This window comes from Macrosteles quadrilineatus, unplaced genomic scaffold (assembly GCF_028750875.1).
Source record: "Macrosteles quadrilineatus isolate MER2022 unplaced genomic scaffold, UCM_ALF_1.0 Scaffold_8__2_contigs__length_117827958, whole genome shotgun sequence".
NCBI classification, from domain to species: domain Eukaryota; kingdom Metazoa; phylum Arthropoda; class Insecta; order Hemiptera; family Cicadellidae; genus Macrosteles; species Macrosteles quadrilineatus.
Window position 1 is genome coordinate 104490979 of NW_026542601.1, and position 25566 is coordinate 104516544.

General features: G+C 33.2%; 1 protein-coding gene across 6 annotated transcripts in view; it reads right to left on the reverse strand.

The window, feature by feature from the left end:
- LOC128999638 (dual specificity calcium/calmodulin-dependent 3',5'-cyclic nucleotide phosphodiesterase 1-like) overlaps positions 1–25566 on the reverse strand; it is a 243717-nt gene that overhangs the window by 12864 nt on the left and 205287 nt on the right. For all 6 annotated transcript variants that reach the window (XM_054426241.1, XM_054426243.1, XM_054426242.1 and 3 more), the window contains 2 exons: positions 15328–15577; positions 4715–4831 (listed from right to left, as the gene is read on the reverse strand). In XM_054426241.1, the coding sequence (XP_054282216.1) occupies positions 4715–4831; positions 15328–15577 (367 nt within the window). The remainder of the gene's footprint in view (positions 1–4714; positions 4832–15327; positions 15578–25566) is intronic.

Consider the following 25566-nt stretch of genomic DNA (forward strand, 5'->3'; position numbering starts at 1 on the left):
CCACTAATTAACTAACGAGCAATCAGAGTCCAAAATTGCATTTTGGATGTTGCAATACTTCACAATTATATCTATATGGACTTTTCCCTTTTTTGTCCTGAATGCGCAAATGTCCTAGGCTAATAACCCGGTATTGTTTTCCCCAATACTTAAGGCTAGGCCTAGAGGTTGCGGTAATATCACTAAGGTCTAAAAAATTCATTTGTGATGGTGGGCTGTGTATCCAGGACCTGAGAGACCAATGTCCCGCGCTCTACCACTAGACCAGCTCGCTTCCCAATTTGTATCGACTATCTCTAGATTATTTAACTTGCCCGTATCTGAAAGAGTCGCTGAAAAATTGTGGTACCATAAAATATATTTTTAAATAAATACTATAAAAATAAGCTATCGATAGCAGAACACTTTTTGAGGCTTAATAATTTAAGTAAACTCTAAAATTTAATCCAAAACTCGCAATAATTATAACGAGGAATTTTTATAATATTTAGGCCTTGCGAGTGTCAAATAACCATTTTTATCCATAGAATAAAAAATTTTTAGACAAAATAATCTTATTTCTAGGGGGTTGTTTTAAGGGATATGTGTATATTATGTTATAGTATGTATGTTTGAATTACTAATGAATAAAGAACTTTAAAATAAATTAGACCTTTTTGATTGAAAGCTACATAAAAAATTAATAAAATTAAATAGAAACGTCATAAGTAAAAATGATTATAAAACTATTCCTTAATACTTCTTCCTCTAATGAGTAGCATAAAGTGTGATAATTTCTCCCTAAGTTTAAGATGGAAATAATAAATATTTACATACGACGGTGAAACATCAAAAGTAAACGATTAAATTGACCTCAGATAGTGCCAGTAGATAATTTAGTAAGATCTAAAGCTTTATTTATGTATTCATTTACATTTAAAGTAAATTTTACAGTGCGGTATTTCAATCAATGGCTACAAAATTTGAGGACTGACAGATTTAAAATTAAGTTTAAATATTATAAAAAAATCAAATTCAATCATAGCGATTTTGATCACCAAGTTTTTAAAACTAGTTGACGCTTGTACTCAGAGAGAATACAACTTTACATTGATTTTGTATTCATTTTCTTAAAGAATAAGTAACCTATTTGTCTGTATAGGTTTAATTATATATTATTAATATTGTTAATGAAAAATAAATAAATAATTTTACCTGTGCTAAACAACCATACATTTAATGAAGTAATAATAAACATATAGAAAACTTAAAAACAATCTCAACATGTCGCGGACGGAAATAAACAATTTGCTTAAACTACTCGCTAAAGCTAATCATATCCTATACTCTAATACGAGCAATGTTTGCTTCTATGTATGCTTGCTTGCTTGCTTGCAGAAAGATCTCGAAAACGGCTCTGACGATTTTCTTCAAATCTTGTAAATAGTTTATTTTTGGCCTAAAAACGAGTTTCATGCAGTTAGAACCGCCAACAAAAATCTAATTACGTAAAAAAAACAAAACTGAAAGTCACATTTTTTTAAACATTAGTCTTATGGGTTGCTAAGTAACCATGTTGGTTGAATTAAATAACAAGGAAAAAGTGAACAAAAGACTTGAAGTTGAAGAATGTGTTCATTATAAGCCAACTACCCACAGTATACTAGCAAATTACAAATACAGTACAAAAGGGAAATCATCACTTGTTACTATTGAGCAAAGATTATACTGAAGATTGCTCGATACATTGTAGGCCTAGTAAAGGCAAGCAGTACGAAGTGCGGGATCTGTTTATGACGATTAGATTAAGGTTATCTGCAATCCTAAAATGCTATAGGAAGGGAAGGAAACAGGTCTGCGACTTAGAAGTGGTGAAGGAAGTAGTAAAGGAAAGTTGTCCGGAGTGTTGGATCTGTTTATGACAATTAGATTAAGGTACTTGCAATCATAAAATGCTATGGGAAGGGAGGGAAACAGGTCCGTGACGTAGGAAGTGATGAAGGAAGTAGTAAAGGTGAGCAGTCCAGAGTGTGGGAACTGTTTATGACGATAAGATTAGGGTATCTGCAAACCTAAAATGCTATGGGAAGGGAGGGAAACAGGTCCTCGACGTAGGGTGGTGAAGGAAGTAGTCAAGTCGAGCTGTCTGGAGTGTGGGAACTGTTTATGATGATTAGATTAAGGTATTTGCAATCATAAAATGCTATGGGAAGGGAGGGAAACAGGTCCGTGACGTAGGAAGTGATGATAGAAGTAGTAAAGGCAAGCTGTCCGGAGTGTGGGGACTGTTTTTTTACGATAACATTAGGGTATCTGCAATCCTAAAATGCTATGGGAAGGGAGGGAAACAGGTCCGTGACGTAGGAAGTGATGAAGGAAGTAGTAAAGGTGAGCAGTCCAGAGTGTGGGAACTGTTTATGACGATAAGATTAGGGTATCTGCAAACCTAAAATGCTATGGGAAGGGAGGGAAACAGGTCCTCGACGTAGGGTGGTGAAGGAAGTAGTCAAGTCGAGCTGTCTGGAGTGTGGGAACTGTTTACGATGATTAGATTAAGGTATTTGCAATCATAAAATGCTATGGGAAGGGAGGGAAACAGGTCCGTGACGTAGGAAGTGATGATAGAAGTAGTAAAGGCAAGCTGTCCGGAGTGTGGGGACTGTTTTTTTTACGATAACATTAGGGTATCTGCAATCCTAAAATTCTATGGGAAGGGAGGGAAAAAGGTCCGCGACGTAGGAAGTGGTGAAGGAAGTAGTCAAGGCGAGTAGTCCAGAGTGTGGGAACTGTTTATGACGATAAGATTAGGGTATCTGCAAACCTAAAATGCTATGGGAAGGGAGGGAAACAGGTCCTCGACGTAGGGTGGTGAAGGAAGTAGTCAAAACGAGCTGTCTGGAGTGTGGGAACTGTTTATGATGATTTGATTAAGGTATTTGCAATCACAAAATGCTATGGGAAGGGAGGGAAACAGGTCCGTGACGTAGGAAGTGATGATAAAATTAGTAAAGGCAAGCTGTCCGGAGTGTGGGGACTGTTTTTTTTTACGATAACATTAGGGTATCTGCAATCCTAAAATTCTATGGGAAGGGAGGGAAACAGGTCCGCGACGTAGAAAGTGGTGAAGGAAGTAGTCAAGGCGAGTAGTCCGGAGTGTGGGAACCGTTTGTGACGACTAGATAAAGGTATTGGCAATCCTAAAATGATATGGGAAGGGAGGGAAACAGGTCCGTGACGTAGGAAGTGGTGAAGGAAGTAGTCAAGGCGAGTAGTCCGGAGTGTGGGAACTGTTTATGACGATTAGATTTAGGTATTTCGAATCCTAAAATGCTATGAGAAGGGAGGGAAACAGGTCTGTGACGTAGGAAGTGTTGAAGGAAGTAGTCAATCCGAGCTATCCGGAGTGGGGAACTGTTTATGACGATTAGATTAAGTTATCTGCAATCTTTAAATGCAACGGGAAGGGGGGAAAACAGCTCCGCTTCGTGGGAAGTGGGGAAGGAAGAAGTAAGGCTAGCATTTCAGAGTGTGGGAACTGTCTGTGGCAATTACATTAATGTATCTGCAATCCTAACATGCAATGGGAAGAGATGACAACAGGTCCACGACGTAGGAAGTAGTAAAGTTTAGCATCGCAGAGTGTGGGAACCGTTTGTGGCAGTTAGATTAATGTATCTGTAATACTTAAATGCTATGAGAAGGGAAGGAAACAGGTCCATGACGTAGGAAATGGTGAAGAAAGTAGTTAAGGCTGGCATCGCAGAGTGGAGGAATGATTTTCCCCGAGCAAAGCTCGGTCCCCAGGTACTTAATACAAAATAGACTATTAATTTGCTATCTTATGTCAGTAGAAAACAAAGATTCATTCCTAATCCTACTAATATTATAAATGAGAAGGTTTGGATGTTTCTATGTTTGTTTGTGACAAGTAAAAGCGAAAAATACTGGTCAGATTGAGCTGAAATTTGGGGTGATGATAGCTCACATTCCCGATTGACATATATAAGCATATTGTTATCTCAAAACTCCTTTCAGGCTCCGCCCCAGTGGCTCTGGCGTTTCCCATGTTAATCTTATGTGTATTCACATTTAAAAGGAATTAAATAAGTTTGTCAGCTGATTCGACCAAACACGTTGGTCCTATGATATTCAATAGCATTAAAAGTTATAAGGTTTACCAACAGGAGCACTATTATATTTTTAGCAATTATTATGATAATACTTCAAGAATTAAATATATCTCCCCAAATAGCAAGGTATATCTAATACTTCAAATTTGGAAAGCTAATTTGAAGTAAGCAGCATCAAAAAGCTGTGATACTTAATGAGAACTGTCAAAGTAGGATTGTTTATAGTAATGTTTATGTTTTTAATTTAATAAATAATTTGTGATATTGTTTGAATGTTTGATAATTTTCTTTTTTTATATTGTTTAGGTGAAGTGGTAGAACAGAATGTCTATGGTAGATGTGTAATACTATACAGTATAATATACTATACTAAATCTGTAATACTATAGCATACCGTAAATAAAGAACCAAATTATCTCAAGTCTTATCCTCCCACATTGCAAACGCAATGCTAGAGCATACCTGCAACAACTATTTCATACGTATATGACAAACCCGTACGAAGAACGGGTACTCTGCTAGTTAATAGTATACATCAATAAATGAATTTACTAACAATTAATACAATTATTATTTGGATATTCATAATGTAAAATTAAACCTACCTTAAACTTAGACAGGCAGCCGTATCTGTTAAGAAGGTCGTATCCGAGATATCTGACAGGCTGGTTCTGCGCCGCCTTGCCTAGGGAGAATACGTCGAATGACCAGTCGTCCAGGGACTGAAACAAAAAAAACAACCTTAAGGTAATCAATTACAGTGGACACTTGATGACAAGACCCTCGATAACAAGTGTCATTTCCAAATTCCCTATAACTTAATACCCCTAATAACATGGCAAACCTCGATAAGAAGTCGTCTTTGATAACAATTCTTATTTAATATTCCCTAAGAGTCTTGTTATCAATGTTTTACTATTATAAAGGCTGTGTAATTTTCAATGTAAATGTATGTAAATGTGTAAATGTGTGTGTATGAATGTAAATGTTTTATGAGACAGTTACCTAATATAGAATTAGTCGTTATCACATCGATTCTCGTTAAATTACTAAATTTAATCCTGAATTTGGGAAAATATTTGATCAAATTCGGTGTAGTTTAGATGTAGTAAATGTGGGGGGGAGAGGGGTGATTCCTTTGAGAAATTAAAAAAATAAAATCTGCATCCACATTCTAAATGTTAAAATAAGTTTATTTATAGTAAAGTCACTATTTTTAGGTCAAGTAGCTTCAACTATGCTCATCAAAAGGCGAAAGACGTAAAAAGAAGAGAATACAATTCTTTGAATCATGTGAAAGGAATGTGAACACCAATTCAAGAAATATATATTGCTTACTCTTAACACGATTAAATTAAATATCTGTTGGAATGAAATTGATAAATATCAAGCAATTGATCCAGAGTAGAGGTGAATAAAGCAAATGTAATTTTAAAAACAATTTTGCATCATAATACTAAGTTGTTTCATCAAGGTATTCATTGATGTATTTACAAAATTAATTTCAAGTTTAACGAAACGGAAATGGTTGCATTACAAATTAGTATAGTTATTATATTTTAACCTACTATTAAAATAAGTAAATATCAGTTTTAAGGTAGATTTTTATTCCTATCTCATACATTAATTTAATTTATGCATTAACATTTTTAGATTTGTTTGTCATTATATCTTGTTCTTTAGCATTACAATCCTGATCTTGAGAATTTCTAATCCAAGGAATGAACCAGGATATTAATATATCCATACAAAATATACAACAACAGCACATTAGTGGTCTAGTGCAACAAATAAATTTGGGAATAAATATATAGTTTTATGTAATTATATGCTTTTAGAGTAGAAATCTTGCAGATTATTTATTATGATAGTTACTTAAGTCCTGTATCTAGGCAACAACAACATGATTGACTCATTTAATGTTAGGTTTCAATGAAATAAATTGTTATAATATGTTATGTCCAATCATTAAAGTTAATATTTATTTACATTTCGTATAGGATACTCAGACCTCTAATATATTAGCGATGTACACCTTATTTGAATTTTTAGGTTTTTTTTCTGACAACGTTATTTGTGTCGATGAATCAAAATAGTATTTAAGAGAAAGTGGTTAAAAATCGACCCCGTTCCTCCTGAACCAAAGTCCATAACTGGAATCCTAGGTTAGCAACCCCCCTTTTAAACTATTCACCATTATCTAATATGTGTCATTGTAGGTTTAGTGGGAAATCAAAGCTATTCACGATATGAAACCAATAGTTATCACGTTACAAACTTTCATTACAAATTATTTGCATGGTTTTGCTTAATTTGCATCAATATTAAGTAAAAGTTGTGTAAACGAAATATACGTTTTTGCAGCGACATAGTAAATTATCGCGCGCAAAATTACATTTCAGTGTTACAAAATAATTCGTGTAATAAAAAAAACTATTATTATTAATCATTACAGATTGAATTTGTAACTATATTACTACAACTGTCAGGTTTTAGTTCTAGATCAAGTTGCTATATATCACCAAGCTGTTATTATTCTTTCTGGTCTTATTTTGTGTTTTAAAACGTGAAAATTACTATTCTTCTTCAACTTCAAAATATTAAAGATTCAGCCGAACTATTATATAATATAATATTATAATACTAGACTTACCATGTAGGCCTAATGTAAATATTTAAAACAAAAAATCGTGGTGAAATCTGTTGAGATGGTCTCATAACAATATTCTATGTCAAGTGATAAATCAATCACCTGTTTGCTATGATACTGCGTTGTTTTTAATTAATATTTAACCCAATACACCATAAACATAATAATGACACTAAAAGTCTGGTATATTAAAAGTTTTTGAGGATGAGTACTCTCTGGTGAGATGATCCTGAACATAATCTATTTTCTTGGCTACACATTTGTATATTAAATGGGAAGTCTATTCTGTGTATGACCGAACGTACTTTGATGATCAGTACAAAACTGAATCGGTTAAAGCTTAATATAGAACTATAAGAACTAAACATTAGATATGGTAAAATTTTAAAACTTTTAAATTTAATATAGGTTAGTGAAAGCGCGAAAGTAATTAACAGAGTAACCAAAAGTTTCCGTTGTGTAGCCTCAAACCACTAAACCTGTATTGCTTTGGTGGTTCAACAGCCCACATCATATGATGGCTTGACTATGGAAAAACTTTCAACAATTTATAGGATCGATTAATAGAAAATTTTGGTTGGCATATTTAAAGTTGGATTGCTGGTTTTTATATTGCAGTCAAATAACCTTAAGTTAGAGTTAAATCTTTTTTAAACCAACAGCATAGCGTAGGATTTTTTGAAATACCTCCCTTGTATATCTTTTCACGACCTATTGTTAGCAAAATTGTTTATTCAAATTTGATTAGTAGGACCAAGAAAACACTGTTTAGTTCCAACTAAATTTTAAAGGATGATAAGTTATTTTGGTAAACGAAAAAACCCTTTTCGCCATGGCCAATCGAAATCCAGCTAGATAAATGGAAATTCGTAGTCTCAACGAACTTGAATGTAAACAACATACACTGCACCAACAATCAATAGCAACTAACTATCGACTACTATTACAATCGAAAAGTTTAACACACGTTTGCTGGTTTACTGTAGTGATTGGAACGAACAACAATGTAACAGCTGATGACCTCGTCACCAGCTGATTGTATTTGAAACTGCACCACAATGTACGTATTGAAACCATAAATCTCTATATATTATATAGAGATCTATTATTAAAACATGATCATCAGGCTAATATGACGAGTTCTAATAAAGTTCACACATATTTATTTGTCCCTTATATTTTACAAGCGTTTATATTAGTTTGACTACCAAAGGCATGTCTTTGCATAAAATCAACTGTGTTTTCAATCGGTTTAAGTTGAGAAGTTTTTCTAAGTCTTGTATTATGTAGACCAAAAATACAACAATCCTATAGGAAAAATAACGTGTTATTATTCACCAATTTTATTTCATATACTATAATTGTAGAGCAACGGTCATATTGTATATTTCCTGGATGAAATGTACTTGCCAGAACCAGACAAAACTCTTGTAAATAACTTTTAAAATTTTTTTCGCACTGCAGTATCTTTTGCATGAATTACAATTCTACTTTTGAGGCTTATAAAAATTGAATATGTTTACCAATTTTCAATTTTTCTCATAGTTTTTTGTGTATATTTCGTAAACAAAAACTATTTTTGACATTTATTTTTATTTTCGTTAAAGTTATATTACAATATGTTACCCTTTAAGCTTATCCTTTAAAAAAATTGGGATATTCAACAAAAGTTTCATTGGCACTTGTTGTTGGTAGCTCAATTAACGTTCATATCCATTAAAAAAATACATACAAAATAAACATGAGTATTGCACGTGTAAATTATGCTACATAGTTAAAGGTATTACCCTAGTTCTTTTCGTAAGAAGTGTGACTAGGGTTTCAAACTATATTGTTCCGAACATTAAAAGGCAGATATTACAATTAAAATTATAAAGCTTGGATTTAGTACTTATAAAGGCACACAAGAAAGCTACGTACATGCAAAAGAAAAAAAATTAGTTTTACAACTAATAGTAATAGGGTCTTTTGAAAACGATATAAGATGAAAGAGTACATTGTTATGAACTTATGAAGCTATCGACACCATAGAAACCTGTTAAGTTTATTGTCAGGGATATGTTTATTCTTTGTTCTGAACTAATAAAACACAGTTTACTTTTATTTCCACACTCTTTTTTACTTTTCTGATATTCCAATCGAGTCATCTCAAAAATGAAAAACGAATAAATTGACGATGGAAAAAGAATGGGAGAGGTGTGAGATTTGTTACAATGGGAGTTTAAAAGCTAATCTTCAGCAAACATTTAGCCACTGCCTCAGGTCTTATACCGCCACCTCAATACTATAGTTCTGCATTCTACTGTGTGACTTTATAAGGGAGAATTCTTTTATAAAAAGTCATTGGTCTTAATGAGGTGTTAGTTCTCACATCTTGTTGCTATACGTTTTCTTTTGTCGTTTAAAAGAGCTCTCGAGTGAGGCAATGTTTTCTAAAATATTTTTTTCATACAATCTAATACAATACTAGAGATAATAAACTGTTTGAGAAAAATGTCCATTTAAATATTAAATATTCATGAGACTCTCTCGGACTTAATAACTTTTAAATATTATTTATTTAGAACCACCATGATGGCTTAATAATTTTTACCTATATGATTTAGAAGTGGATGAGAAACGATATGTAATACAAACTTTAATATATTATTACTGAACCTAAAACGGCTTTGTATATGTATCCAATTTAACGGAAGGATATCTATATCAAGATAGCATACTTCAGAACTGGAATATAAACTCTCCATGCAAAAAATATTTTACCCCCCCCCCTCAAAAAAAAAAAAAATTATTACTAAAGTTTGGAAAGCTATTGGCCTGTTCCTGGGAATCAATGTTCTATGGAATCGGTTACACAAATGAAAGTGTATAGTTCAGATACTACACTTCGATGAACATCTCTGTAATGTTTTAAGGTTACAAGATAACTTGTTGAACCAGAAGTGCACAAGCCCTGGAGATGTACAGTTAATCGCTTCTCAGTTGGTTACAAGCTACAATTCGCAACAATACGTGTCTAAACACATCTAATGCTATAAGATTAACGTTTATAATATTCCAAAAGAAACGAATTTGTTGGTTGTAAAAAAATGTATAATTGTATTTACTCATAACCTACTTTAGTTCTTTGTAAATCAATCCAAGTAAAATGTCTGATAGTCGTAAATCAGTATGTGAAGAAAGAGAAAATATTAAATGATTATGCGATTTAGCGTTCCTTAAGATTAAAGGAGACATTCCTCTAAAAATATAATAGTCTGTAATATAATTAGTAACTAGCTGGGTAGCTTGGTGGTTATAGTGCTCGCCTGGTAATCAAAAGGTCACCGGTTTGATCCCGAGAAAAAGTTAGTAGCTTCTTGATATGTAGTTCGAAACTGAATCCAGCTGTCCTTGATCATTGGGCTTTTAGTAAATGGCTAATAAAACAGCTGGTCTTATAGTAACAAAGCTACAAAAGATATCCATTCTACACTCCTCCTTCACTCATATTTGGGTTAAAACACGCAGTTATGTACCCAGATAAACAGTTTAATGATTTAAATAGGCATACAACTATCATTTCCAAATAAAAATTTTAAAACATTTGTCACTGAATTGTGATTTTAAAATTTTTGAATTGTCAAACAATGTTTCATGTGTGATATACAACTTTAAATTTTGGGTCACAAAGCAAATGAAAGTTAACTATGCTTCAAGATCACCCATATACGAGTACAGTAATTAAAAACATAGGGGAGGTTTTTACCTCGGAGAAAATATATTTGGCACAGCCGCATTCTCGACTTGAATCGAATATTTGAAAAAAATAATACATCTGCATTATGATTGAGTAACCACTATTACCTGTTTAATATTTAAAATCAATTGGCAAACTCTATTAAATAGCTTTTAACTAAAGAAAATTAGGTATCGTAGAGGCTGATTTTATACTATATGGGATGGGTTGCAACTGCAAGTAGAACAGGCCCCAGATCAATCATGACAATGAGGGGCTTAAACTTAGACAATTAATCATACATTGTATAGATATGATATACAGGCTGTCCCGTAAGTAAAACAGGGTAACTCCAGGAAATGGTTGTACGGGTCAAAATAAAACGAAAATCATCGAACAATAGCTTATTTTAAATACAAGATATATAAATTATTTTAATTTAAACTTTTTAGTGAGTTTAAAAACATGGTATTTTAAAATGTTTTTTATATATACAGAGTATCCTGTCATCAGTGTTACAAAGGTTTGTTGGTGTAAGTAAAAATTAAATGAATCGTGATGATGCATATAGGAGGTTCCAAGTCTATAAATTGGCATCCCAAAGAATGATTTTAAGTTTTTCAAAAATAACCATGTTTTGAAACACATACAGCAATTTTTCAACTACCTGTAAATGGATTTAAATAGATGATGTCATTTTCGTATTCCACATTAAATTTTTAATGAGAATACTATAATATGATGGAGGATCAATTGTAAAAACTCCATTGTAATAGTTCCAAAATAAAAATAATGTCTACGATAAAGATTTAAAAACATTAGTGTATTGCAATTTTCTAAACCCTGTATACAAGGGTTTCTACCCTGTGCCATTTTATAAGCTTTCCATATTCTACACTTTTGAGGATTAGATTTGCTTATGTTCGCTTTAATGGTTTGAAGACCCCAAAACATGGTGTATTCAGCAAAACTTGTATTTGTTTCAGTTTGAACAGTAAAAACAGTGAAAAGTTCTGTGTTTCTTCAGTATTTAAAACACTGAAACATAAGCAGATTTAAATTTCAATAGTGTAGTATATGGTTGGAAAGCTTATAACATGGCGCAGTTTTTAACGCATTTTACTATATTTTTTGGATATGATGAATGAAACATCACGATTTATGGTTCTAAAGGAGGGAAAATAAGGCTAAGCTAGTCAGGTTGCACATAGTTTTGCTTTATTTGACGACTAAAATCGCAATTTTTCAGGTATTTATCATTCGATCTTTTTAAATTTTGAGTAGTTTGATAGGAAATTGTAAATGTTAAAAAAGTGTGCTTATACATTCTAAACAAAATTAGCCATTTTGTATAAACATCAGTTATGAAATTAAAATGACGGCTATTTAGAAAAAAAATATTGTTTATGTTTGTTTAGTTACAAATATTCCATTGCTACTTTAAAACACATACTAAATTTAAAGAGTTTTTTAGATATCAAGTAAAACACTTAAAACAACTACGGCATACATCTCCCTAACAAGGTATAAAAAAATGTTATTCTTTAATTTTGTTTTATTTTGACCAATAAAACCATTTCCCGGAGTTTGGCTGTTTTACTTTCGAGACACTTGGTATGGACGAAGGAATATTATTGAAAATAAAATATACTACTAAATAAACCCATGTAATCTTCAGGAGAGAAACTTTATGTATATTTCCATCATAATAAATCACACAGAGCATTGCTGTCCTCTTTATAAAGTGGTTCAATGAAGACAACAGCTGGGTCCATCCAGGGCGCTCTTAGCGCTCCACATCGGTGAAATATTGTACCTCCCTCTCCCAACGTGAAATTGTTGCTTGCATATTACAAACAGCACTTATAGCACAGAAAATTGATATTTTTAATATCGCTATGGGCTGCCGTGCGATCCATCTAGTACTAAAGTATTGAAGAACCGTCGGACACCTGAACTACGATTATTTTAAGTTTTCCTCTTAAAAGTAATCAAAGTAACTCCCTGAATAAAAAAAATTTGGATGATTTTTGAAGGAAATAACTTTTTTGTGTCAAAGAGTGATGAAGTGTTAACAGTCAAAAATGTTTTTCTAAAGATATTACATTTGCAGTGATTTTGTGTACGTGTGTATTTAGCAAGCATTCTTAAAATTGTGTAAGGGTGATTCCACTGTTATTGCCTGACGTCTAACTGATTCTGATGTTAGTGAATTAACAGCAAATGAATACAACCTGCTGCAGCAAACCTGCATCTCATTCAATAAAGAATATATCAAACGCAGCCCATAACACGTTATTTACGGGTGTTTTAGCAACTAACATTCAATGTCTGAAACAGTTAGGGTTGAAGTAGTATGAAATGATAATATTGTAAATGGTTTATACAAAGCCATATATCAAGAGAACTATAAATATTTTTAATAAAAAAAAACCACCTGTTACCAATTTTTTCTATTAAAAACAACTTATTTGTGTAAGGCAGTCACAGAATGCGCTAGTTGATGAGTCATCACAATATTGCTATAGCTCACAATAAGTCGTTTCATCAGTTTGACTTAGTAAAACGTTTTATATTCGATATAGGCTAAATCAGTAATTTATACCAGCACAATCTATCAGTGTCATCTCCTACGATGGTTTTGGCAAGAAAACAGACTTCAACTTTAACATGGGGATGACATGTATTGATGTATCAATAGTCAAAGGTTGTAGCCTACTTAAAAATTTTAAAAACCTAATTATAAGATTTCCAGGTTTACTGGCCTCCCCATTGTGAGACTGGATTGGAATTTTTGTTTTCAAACAAAAAATGGTAAATATATTTAAAATCTTGTGGATATGTCTAATGAAATAGTATACCTAGGGCCAAAAATGAGGTTTTGCATCTCTCGACCGTTTTAAGTTCGAGACGAAGTCGAGAACTTAAAAACTATCTCGAGCCGGCAAAACCATTTCGGTCCGTGGTACGAACGCTATTTTTCACCACACTATTACCCTATTACCACTATTTACCATAATAATAATGCATACTGATAGTCAACACAACTACAACTTTACGGTTATGTAAAGAAATAATTTGAGGTATCAGCAAAAATAATAGTAAATAGTTGCTAGGCAACGGTGAAAATAAAACAATAATTCTATTGCAATGCTATTGATACTGATTGGGTATTGAATATGCTTTCATGTTTTAAGTAAGTAGTGGACAGCTGATTTTGCAACCCTAGGGATGTAAAAACTTGCTCGGTTCCCAAAATAACGATGACAGCTGGAATGACCAGCAAAACGTAACTTTCAGCCACCAATTAACGTATGTAAAACAGCTAAAAAACAGCATAGTGTGGTGAAAAACATATTTATCCCTAGATACCATAAGTAAAACACGGGCAAAACCAGCTAATTCGTCCATTTAAAATGAACACCTCCAATAACTGTATACAACGCAAATGTATACTTCGTAAAAAAAAACAAAAAAAAAACGTGTCATACACGACCAACAAAGCTTTAAAGTGGTTCAACAACACACGGATCGTGGCAAAGTGCATGTTGTATACTCGGAGCAAACTAAACATGAAAATATAGATGTGCGATCGACAACCGGGTATGCAAAGCAGCCGATATGTTTGTGCAACTAAATGTGTTTATCGCAGAGAACATCCCTTGTTGGATTTGGCTCTGTCGAATCAGGCGGAAAGCGCTGATATGAGTTTTATTTGTACGTGGATTTCACAGCAAGATTCAACCAAACAATTCACCCCGTGGGAAAAAAATATTCATTTGCTTTTTGTTTTTTACGGATATTTGTATGCATGATAATGCATTTATATTTTTTTCGCGTTACCAAACTACCCATAGGGTCAGGAGTTTATATGCATAGGTTGGTTTCTGTACTCTTACAAAACCTTAATAGTATATTTCGTACCTAGGGCTGAAAATTAAGTTTTCCGGCTCGAGATAGTTTTTAAGCTCGAGACGAAGTCAAGAACTTAAAACGATCGAGAGCTGCAAAACCTTTTCGGTCCGTGGTACGAACGCTATTTTTCACCACACTATACCACTATTACCACTATTTACCACAATAATAATGTACACCGATAGTCAACACAACAACAACTTTAAGGTTATGTGAAGAAATAATTTGAGGAATCAGCAAAAATAATAATAAACAGTTGGCAGCGGTGAAAATTCTATTGCAATACTATGGATACTAATTATGTATTTAATACGCATTCATGTTTTAAGAAAGAAAGCGGACAGTTGATTTTGCGGCCCTAGGGATGTAAAAACCTGCTCGGTCCCCAAATGACGATGACACCTGGCATGGCCAGCAAAACGTAGCTTTCAGCCCCCAAACAGCTAAAAACATCATAGTGTGGTGAAAAATAACTTATGGTTCTTGGTATTTTGATTTGCAAAAATACACGTATTCGAGTTTTTATGATGATTAGTTTCAATGAAAAAAAAAACAATTGAGAAGTTACAATGTATACAATGTAGTTGATGTAGCTCATCCCTGAACTGGTAACCTACTATATACACAGAGAAGTAAGGTACAGAGGAAATACCCTTATGGGACAATCACGCCCTTTCAGATCTGGTATGTTGTGCAGGAAATATACTGTTTTGTGACGGGCAAGGAAGAGCCCGAACTAAACTGTGGGCAATGTGCTGGAATTTCTATCTCACAGGTGGAATTTTTATTCACATGATAGCGTAGCAGTCAGTGTTGGACTTTGCTCTAGACACCAGCACTAGTGCAAGACACCACTTAAATTTATCATGGAGTGTATCTCTGTTCCTTAATTCTCTGTGGGCTATAATACTTTAAACTAACCCAACCTAACCTACCTTTAAGACCTCGACGATTTCCGGTGAAAACTGCATAAACCCACTTGCGGCCATTCTCCGATAGATTCTATCAACGAATATCCCTGCTCGGATGGCCTGGGCGACTGACCGAAACTTGGGCTTCTCCTCCTTCCGACACCTCGTAGGTGCCAGCTGTCTCGTAAAGGTGGAGGTGAGCCATTCTCGTACTTCGGCGGGAACCGCGTCCGGCTGCACCTCGGACAGCTCGTCATCCTCGTCCGCCAACCTCCTGTAACCAACGGACCTTAGTTACCAAGGGAAGACATGCTGGGGAGCCATGCCACGATATCGAACAACAAAAGGGAAATGCAATCGGTGTTCTACTATTAGTCTATGCGTCGCACGTTCATCTTTAAGTATTGGTGGTATAGTAGTTATAGTAGATAGTGGTGGGTGCGCATCTGTGCGTAAACCTTATATCTTGATGCATCATAGTTAAAATAATTTAAGGGATTTGGCTTATGAGGATTTTTTTAGATTGTAAATTATTAATATACATATCGGGGCTTTGGTCATGTTAATATTTTCCAAGTTATTCAACTTAGACTTTAACTTCCCAAAAACACTTAAAAATGAACGTGTACCTAATTTTTCAATAGAAAATTGACGAAGAGTCTAAAGTGTAAATAACATCTCACGATTAGATTCAATAAAAAGGCAGGACGCTTATAGTTCAGGAATGTATTAATGCAATGCGATACTGTAAAGATGCTCCACAATGAATCCACTATTTCTCCTACTATGCATACTAATATATTATAAAAATGGACAGTAAAAACTATAGATTAGTATTTTTTCCAGAAAATCAAGAATCAATTTTCCACAATTTTATAGATCTAGGGTTAAGCATATTTCATCCCGGTAAAATTCTTAAGTACATAGTTTTGTTTATTCCTTGCAGAAAAAAACATTTCGTTCGCATTTCATGTGCTGTGTACCCATTAGCACGCATAAACACAGTCCAAACACTGGTTTAACGAATATTTCTCTTATTACATAAGAGGAAAAGAAGGCAAAAAATGTAGCACGGAAAGTTGACTGGAAAATTATCTAACCACGAGCATACGCATTTTGCTGACATGGACTGAAGTAAAAGTACTGTGAAAATCTCAAAGTTTTAAGGATAATATTAAGTTTACGACGTTAAATTACGTCATTAATATATTTTTTAGAAAAAGAGAAGCCTACTATTAGCACACATGAGAGGCGCTAATGGAAGAGGTGCGCCTAATATAATATTTCCATATATTATTGCGTGTTTCCTAATATTTTCCATTAGGAAAATATTATAATACAATGGAATCCAAGCAATAATGCTAACATTAATCAATACACCGAATTTAATAAACATTGGCGTTGCTGAAATAGTTTTGCAATACCTTAAAAAAGATTAAAAACATATATAGTATGGCTTTAAATGAAGAGGAATCTTTTAGGTCAGTTTTCTTGCCTAAAATGTTAAATCATCTAAATTGGTCATCTTCTGCTAAAAGTGGGCTCCAAACCATTGAATCTTAATATTATCGAATGGCTAATTGCTTTTGGTGATTGCCAGGATTGAGCTTGGGCTTCCACAACATGAGGCAATCGCTTTAATGGACAAGTCTATTTCAATTAGAGAAAAGATGACACTATTTTAAACTTTACTCATAATGAAAGACATGGAAAGATAAAAAAGTAACAAAAATATCCTTATGGTTATCCGTTGGAACTTTCTATGATGTTACCGTAATATTTTAACGTGCTAGCAATAGGGTAATATATGATGCACGTGTAGGTAGTTCAAATGGGCGGGCTTTAATTGCGCCAACTAATCTGAGTCAGGTAGTCGGGTATTGCGCCAACTACTCCAGGGAGCCACCCGATACGTTCATTAGCTGCGCCAAGTGGCGGCCCTCTTTGACGGTATAATTCAGTAGGTTAGGTTCGGTAGGACATGTAAGCAAGGATATTTGTTCTGTCGGAAACTCCCCACTTAAGCATAGCGCAACTAAAGAACATTTTTGAAACTCTCTGAGGGCTTGGCGTAGTTAAGGAACTATTTTGTGCAATTAAAATCCTAACCAATTAAAATATATGAAAAAAATAAAATAGAGAATGGAACAAAATAATTTCTAGACAACTGTTGTCAATGTTTAATCACACTTACTTGTATGCCACCAATTTTCAGGATCAGCCGTTGCCAGTCTTTACGAATATAATTAGCTGAGTAAAGCAAGTGAAAGAGCGTGACTGAATTTAAATTATAATGCATTCCACAGTTAATGATGCTGATGTATCATTTACAACGAGTTGTCTGCAGATTAAACTCAATTAAAATGTTTTTATGAACAAGAAAATTCTTATTACAGTATCACACTCTGTGAGATGCTTAACTCAATAAAATTTAATGTAAAAAAAAACACAAGAGAAAAATAAAATAAAAATTAAACAATCGAATATCTGAATCGCTGTAGGGAAACAGACATCTAGCCTTAGGTGTTCTGGAGTATATATTACACACTTTTTATACTATTATAAAACCTTTTTATGAAGTATACAACTGACTACAAAAGGCTTATTAAGGTGATAATGTCGTGTAATTTCACTGTGACAAAAAAGCAAACAATCTCTCCCTAACCACATCAGAGGTTTCCTTTGGACGTAAACAAAGGTTGAAAAATGAAGCAAAGGTTTGAATATGGCAAAACATGAAAAAAGTAAATAATCACACGGATATAGTAAACGGGTGCACAATAGTAATGATGATGAAACATTTAAATATTATTAAGACAGCATTGAGTATGTGTAACGATTTTCTTTTATTCTACTGCACTGACTTAAAGTAGGTAATTAAGAAATTCGTTACACATGTCACTTCATCGAGCTATAGCCAGATCATGGACTTTTGTTTGCTTGTGTAAATTTTGCAGTGTATTAGAATGGTTAAAAAAATCTGTTGGCTCAAACAGAAAAAATGGATTTATTTTTAAACATGCATCTCAGTGTTTTTGGTAAATGCAATACACATAAGGTTCCCAAATAACTTTGTTTCGTGTTTACTAAGAAGTTTGATCCATATATACTTAAGAAATTAAGTTCGTATATTTTAGGTTTAAAGTGGATTCGTTACCATTGTTGAAGATGAGATTACATAGTATATCTTATTTATTTACAGTTAAGAAACTTTCAATGTCGTAGGTACCTAAAGTCGTAGACAGTTTTGTGGTTTTTAAATTAAAACAGTTAATCCAACAATGCCAAAGGCTGGTTTATTATAAGTAATTTAACAACATTACAAATTACCATGGCTAAAATCGAAATTAATTAGCCTGCTAATGTACAATGTGTCTTTCATGTAAAGTAAAAATGAGTATATTATGTAGATAAAGAAGAGTACTAAAAAAATAATACAGGGTGTCCCGGAACTCTATGCCAACATTTTAGGGCATTGTTCCTGAGTAAGAAACATATCTAAATACCATATATTAATACCATAAATACCATATTTAAATTGTCCGGAAGTCCTTAGTTACTCACACAGCGGCAATTTTGTTTTTTAACTTATTAATTTTTCTAGAGAATGGTTTAATATACGAAATTGAAACTTTGCACAAACATTTATGACAACTAGACAAAGCTAAAAAAAATATGACAATTTTTCAAATTCATAAAACAAAATGGTGGCCATTTTAAATGTTGTTTCTTAAATAACTCAAAAACCATTGATTTTACAAATATTTTACAAGGTTAACCTTTATAAGGCGATTCTATTACAAATTGATAGACACCTTATTTTTAAGACTGGACGAATAATAACTGAGATATGGCAGCTTTAAGACGTGACCGCTGGAGGTTAGTTGAACGCATGCTGGATGTGGTCACGTATCACTAAAACTGCCGTATTCAAGTTAATATTCGACCAATCTTAAAAAATAAGGTGTCAATCGATTTGGAATAAAATTGCCTTAAAAGTTAATCAAATTAATTCTTCAACTAATTAAATTAATCAATTCTTGTAAAATCAACGGTTTTGAGTTATTTAAGAAACACAATTGTAAATGGTTCATGATGGTTCATTTTGGTTCATGAATTTGAACAATTGTCATAGTTTTTGGCAGCTTTGTCTAGTTATCATAAATGTTTAGGCAAAGTTTAAATTTCGTACGTTAAACTATTATTTAGAATAAAATTAATAAGTGAAAAAAAAAAAACAAAATGACGGCTGTGTAAGTAAATAAGGACTCAGGACAATGTAAATATGGTATTTACATATCTATATATATAAAGCCAAAAGTACCCATGAACTTTTGAGAAAACTACAACGGAAAGTAAATAAAAGAAACGTCTTATAACACTTAAAACATATATTTACGCTTATACTGTTACTCACAAGACGGTAAATATACAAAAAAGGTGGTAAGTGGTGATCGATTTCGATTGGACACTCCAATCATCATCAGACCCAATAGGCGAATGACAAGAATCTTGAATGGCGTCCCTACTTATACCCTATTGGCTACCGGAAGCACCGGCCAATACATTTTTATAAGTACAACTGGAATCAAAATGTATTTGTTCATTAATCAACTTAGTTCTATCTTTACATTTTTCCTTATAAATATACAATTCTTCCCAAGCATTCATTATATATCCTTTCTTACAATTCTTTAAAATATCTAGACTATCCTCCATTTTTCCTAGTGAGTGCCCATTTTGTAACAGGTGTTGTGCGACATTTGATCTTTCCGGTTTGTTGTTCCTCCATGCAGATATGTGGTTTTTGAAGCGGTTAACGAAGTTCACAGTCTGTCCAATGTAGAAGCTATCACAATCGTTACAATTGATTTTATATATGCCTGAAGTGTCGAATTTGTTACAATCTTCTATTTTTGGATGCAGTATTTTACTCATGGTGTTCTGAGTCCTGTAGGCTATTGAAACTCCGTATTTCTTGAATCTGTTAGCAGTCCTTTGTGTTGTAGTCCCCGTGTAGCTAAATGTGATATATCTAGTGTTTTTCTCTTTTATCTCTTCTAATGTTGTTCTGCTGTGTAGTGTATTCTGTCTATCGATTTTCCTCCTCGTCTTCCTTGCGATGTCCTCTATCGTCTTGGTCCGAAATCCATTCACTTGAGCGATCTTCTTAATGGTGTCCAGTTCTTTTTTCCTATTGGCTTGGCTAAGTGGGATCTTATAGGCTCGGTACATCATAGATCTAAAGGCTGCGGTCTTGTGGATTGTCGGATGGATAGACTTGTTGTTGATTGTAGTGTCCGTTTGCGTAGGTTTCCTGTAGATGTCAAACTCTATCTTGCTGTCTTTTCTCTCTAATGTGAGGTCCAGGAAGTTGATCTTTTTGTTTTCTTCAAACTCGTTGGTAAAGGTGAGGTTCGGGTGGTGGCTGTTTAGTGTCTTCATCATCGTTTCGTGCTCCTGCTTCTGGGCTTGTCTGAAGATAACAAGAATGTCGTCTACATATCTAACATACAGTTTTACATCATGATTTTTTCTTAAATTCGTTAACATTTCTTTTTCCTGATGCTGTAAAAATATTTCTGACAAAATTGCCGAAAGTGGACTTCCCATAGCTAAACCATCTGTTTGTTCGTAAAATCTATTGTTAAATCTAAAATAATTTTGCTTCAAAACAGTCACAAGTAATTTTACAATCTGATTGACATATTCATCGTCTAAACTATTCTGTAAAAGCCTACATTTAACAAGATCTACAGTTTCGGATATAGGTATGTACCACCTTTTTTGTATACTTACCGTCTTGTGAGTAACAGTATAAGCGTAAATATATGTTTTAAGTGTTATAAGACGTTTCTTTTATTTACTTTCCGTAAATTTAATAACACGTACAATGCTGATCAAGAAGTTATTTAGAAAACTACAAGTCACACCCCCATAAACCATATACTTAAAATGTTCGTCATGACGAGAAACCTTGCGCAAAATTATCCATTATTTCATAAATTGCCCTATAAGGTCGTAATTGCTTTCCAAAGGGAAATTTCCATTTACCTAATGTTAAAAATACCTCAGCTGTTATTATTTTTTTTTGCATTACCATTACTGTATTCTGTTTTGTTTATTTCATTTTAACTTAACCAATCAATAGTTTTATTAATACTAATGTAGTAAAACGGGGTGAAGCCCGTGGGTAACAGCTAGTGTTTGTAATTCAGGAACAATGGTCTCCAGTATTGTTTTGGATTTTAATATCTTCCAGAAAACAATATAAAATACATTCCTCTTACTGGTTGGTTGACTTTGAAATTAATATTGTATGCGTTATTTTCCCACATCTATGACGGTTGACGAGTACTTCGGGCGACCGCTATAGTTCTATATTTAGTGACAAAACATTCAAAGGAAAATATTCATATAAAGAAAAGATTAGTTAATTAGTTATTACTGTAGTTTCATATAGTGTAAAAAAACGTTTGTATAGGATATTTTAATGAACTAGATATTTGTTTGCGCAGCTTTATCTGTTGAAATTGTTTTTATAGATCCCTCGAAGTTTACTGCTTTCTTAACTGCTTAGAAACTGTCGAATAACGTTCAAAATGTTTTTAAGATGATTCAATGTAGAAAAATAATTCAGTAATAGATACCTTACTTGAGTACCCAACCAAAACGTTACTGAACTATCAAAACACAATTAGATTAAACAATTACCTCTTACAATGGTTAAACGAAAGAATCAGGTTGAAATATGTGTAGAACTGAAGTAGTGGACATCCTGCAAAATGCTAATCAATGCAAAACTAACTGGGTAGACTAGTGAGTTGACAAACCGAATTGTTATCTATGACTATTCTTCAGACAACATTAAAATAATTTAGGGTAAAGTTGCTGATGATATGCAGAATGATGCTGGGTTATTCATGCAGAAACCAGGACTTCATGGGTCAAAACCTAATTCATTCATGTGCGGCGATATATACAAATTATAAAATAAATAGTGCAAATCCAATAATGATTTCCTTTACTTGCATGATTTATGAAGCAAAGTTTACGAAGTTAGACTTATTCTACAAGATGCAACTTAGTTACTTCAATCACCTATTTATGTACACCCCCCTAACCATCAAGCCGTAACTATCATGGCCTCTTGTATAATCATAAAGTATCACTGGAAATATTTCAAATAGACCTGGTCTCTTATATTAACATCCAAAGTTTTAAAGTGAGTTTCATGTCAAATTAGGTTTGAGTGCACCGATGCCTCAACTTGTGTTTCTTATTGTGTTGGTTGACTATTTGGTAAAAACAGTTTTTACCATTAGTTTTTTTCTTCTTTTTTTCATCTAAATTGGTCATTTTCTGCTAAAAGTGGTAACATTTAGTTTATGTTGTTAACACCGTTTTTTTTTGTTTTTTTTTTAAGAGGTTGGCGGCTTCTTTTAACCTTGCACATAGACTACAGTTCTGTGCGTGGAACGTAGCAAAGCAAGGGGTGAGCCGGTACAGTACAAAGGTGAACTGTACTGAGTTTAAACGCCAAGAAATAATTGGAAAATAAAACATATTTTGATTATTTTTGATTAAACCACCTAAACCTTATCGACACTTGTATTAACAACATCGACATGAGTTTGAGTGAATCAATATTTTATTTAATGCCATTTGACAATGCCTATTCCTATGTACAACCCGGTCAATGGCAATAAACTTTCTTGTTCTTATTCTTATTCTTATCGCAAGCTGCACGATAATTAGTGTATTTTGATCACGTCTTGGTGAAGTAATACACAATTTTCACCGCTTTACAGAAAATATTTTTTCTTCTCGCCATACTCCAGCAAAAACAGCAGTTTTAAATACGAGCCTTGGGGGTATAAAGGAGTCAACTAAATTTGAGGAGATCAACTGTAAATGTTTAGATGTAAAATTTGTTCGCTGATTATACAGGGTGTTTTTTTACGCGCAACCCAAATTAGAAGTAGGGCCTACTATAAGACAAGTTCTAACGAGCCTTATATTTTGGCGCGGTTTTCTTTACTTCATTGCCAATCCTGATATGCGTTGCATAGTTATCTATGAGGTTTAGTGACTCTGGGATTTTTTTGTAACTTGAGTCGCGGCCGGCTCGACGTAAGCGTGCACGCATCGCGATGGTTTCTGTCTATAAAAACGTTGTAAATATAATGTGTTTTTGGGTTGTGTCCAGTAAAACTTTATGCATATAATATAACGAATCTTTCTACGAGGATTGGCCTGATGATGTGATTGTTGTCACGAAACCGGTCGTCGCAAGCATAAAAGGATATTGAACAGGCTAACAAGTTTATTATATTTTATATTTTTTTTGTAAATTATACGCAACATGGTTCAAATCAGTCATCTGTAAATTCACTTAGTCGGCAGGTTTGCTGCAGCGGGGTGTTTTTGTTAACTACACATTCGGTTACCTTAAATTGGAACTATTGTTGAAATTTTATAAATTTAATGAAAACGAATCTGGGTTAAACAAAAATACCCCCGTCGCAGCAAACTTGCAGACTTATCGAACTTCCATATGTCTGATTTGATCTTTGCTTCGACCTAAGTTTTCCTTAAATTTGGATTCGGTTTCCTCAAATTCTTATATGTCAATAACAGGTGATTTAATAGGTACTGAAATCAAATCTAGAAACTTTTTTCAAAACGTTCTTGGTATAAAACCGATGATTTACTTTCAACGTATTATTCTAACTCTTCGAGATTGAGGAAACACAATGATGTGTCTTATTAACGATAGATTCCCATCCACACTAAAGATAACATAGATAAATAAGATTGCATAGATAACTATGCAACAACGCATATAAGCTGATCGGAAATGAAGTAAAGAAAAAAAAGGAATACTATGGTTGTCTTGTCTTTGAAATGTGTCTCACAATACTTTTAATTTGGGTTGCGCGAAAAAAAACACCCTGTACAGAATTGTTTAGTCCCGATTAATAAACATATAAATTTGTTTAGATTGATTGTGTTTATATTTCACACAAAAAATACCAATTCATCGATGTTCAGACAAATTGAAAATTAACAGAATATCAGGAAGGAAACCCTGTGTTGGTATGGCTATAAATATGTAATTTGGATATCGTAAATAGCTGTTCTTATAAAATAGGAGAAGGGAAAAATTAAAGAATTTACAAAATAAACAATGGTAGAAATTTATGTCTTTTTAACTATTTGCCAAAAATAATGGAGCATTATGACAAAAAATAAAGTTTATCAGATAGACAAAAGTATCTTTAAGACCATTGCTCATTTACCGGCCGAAAGCAGTCATTTTAGGTTCTCATCATTCGAATAAACTTTTACCAAGTTCTTGATTCTTCAGTTTCATAGCAAATATGTATCCTTTAAAAGTTAGTAAAAAAACTTGTTTATAAAACTATAGAAAATTTAACAGGTTTTGCTTTCAGCTGTGTTCCCAGAACGGGTTGTCATGTGTTAATTATTAACTAGTGTCCCTGTTGCTCGAATTTGAGCAATTGCTAAGTATTACAGGCGTTATTTTAAAACGAATAACAGTCGTAATTTCTGACGAATTTAAAAGATTCGACTCAAAGATTATGGAAATTCTCGAGATGTACAAAACAGATTGATATAATCAACATTTCTTGTAAATATCTTATCATTTTTCTAAGGCTGATCTTGTTTTTCTATCTACAAATAGCCTTACTCATAGCCGCATTAGGTTTTACACAATAACGATTATAAATTCTAAGAAAAAAAAACAATAAATCAGTAAATGTTTGTTAAAATTGCAGAACTGTTAAATTATAAAACTTATTGACTGTTTACAATTAACATATGTTCTTCTTCTCAAATTTAATTTCTTACAACAGCTGGATTTTCATAAACATTTTTGTTTCCCATGCTAATCTTATGGAGAAATACGAAACTTTAAAGGGCCCCGGGGCCTCACTCTCTAATTATTTCCCTAAAAAGAAAGTTTCCTGCACAACTTCACGTTAAGCTCTTTCCAATGACACCAAAAACATGTCAATCGGTTCAGTAGTTTCGGAGGAGTAATTGTCACAAAAAACCTGCTTGCGTATTAAATAAGTATAGATTAAATTAGCCTATACTATAATTTTAAATCTACATATTGTGTCACTTTATGCTTTTAAGTAAAATCATTTATTTAGAAATGATGTTTCCAAAGTTCAAATCAATCACTTAACATGCCAATTCTTATACTTTAACTGGCAATGCTTAATACAATTC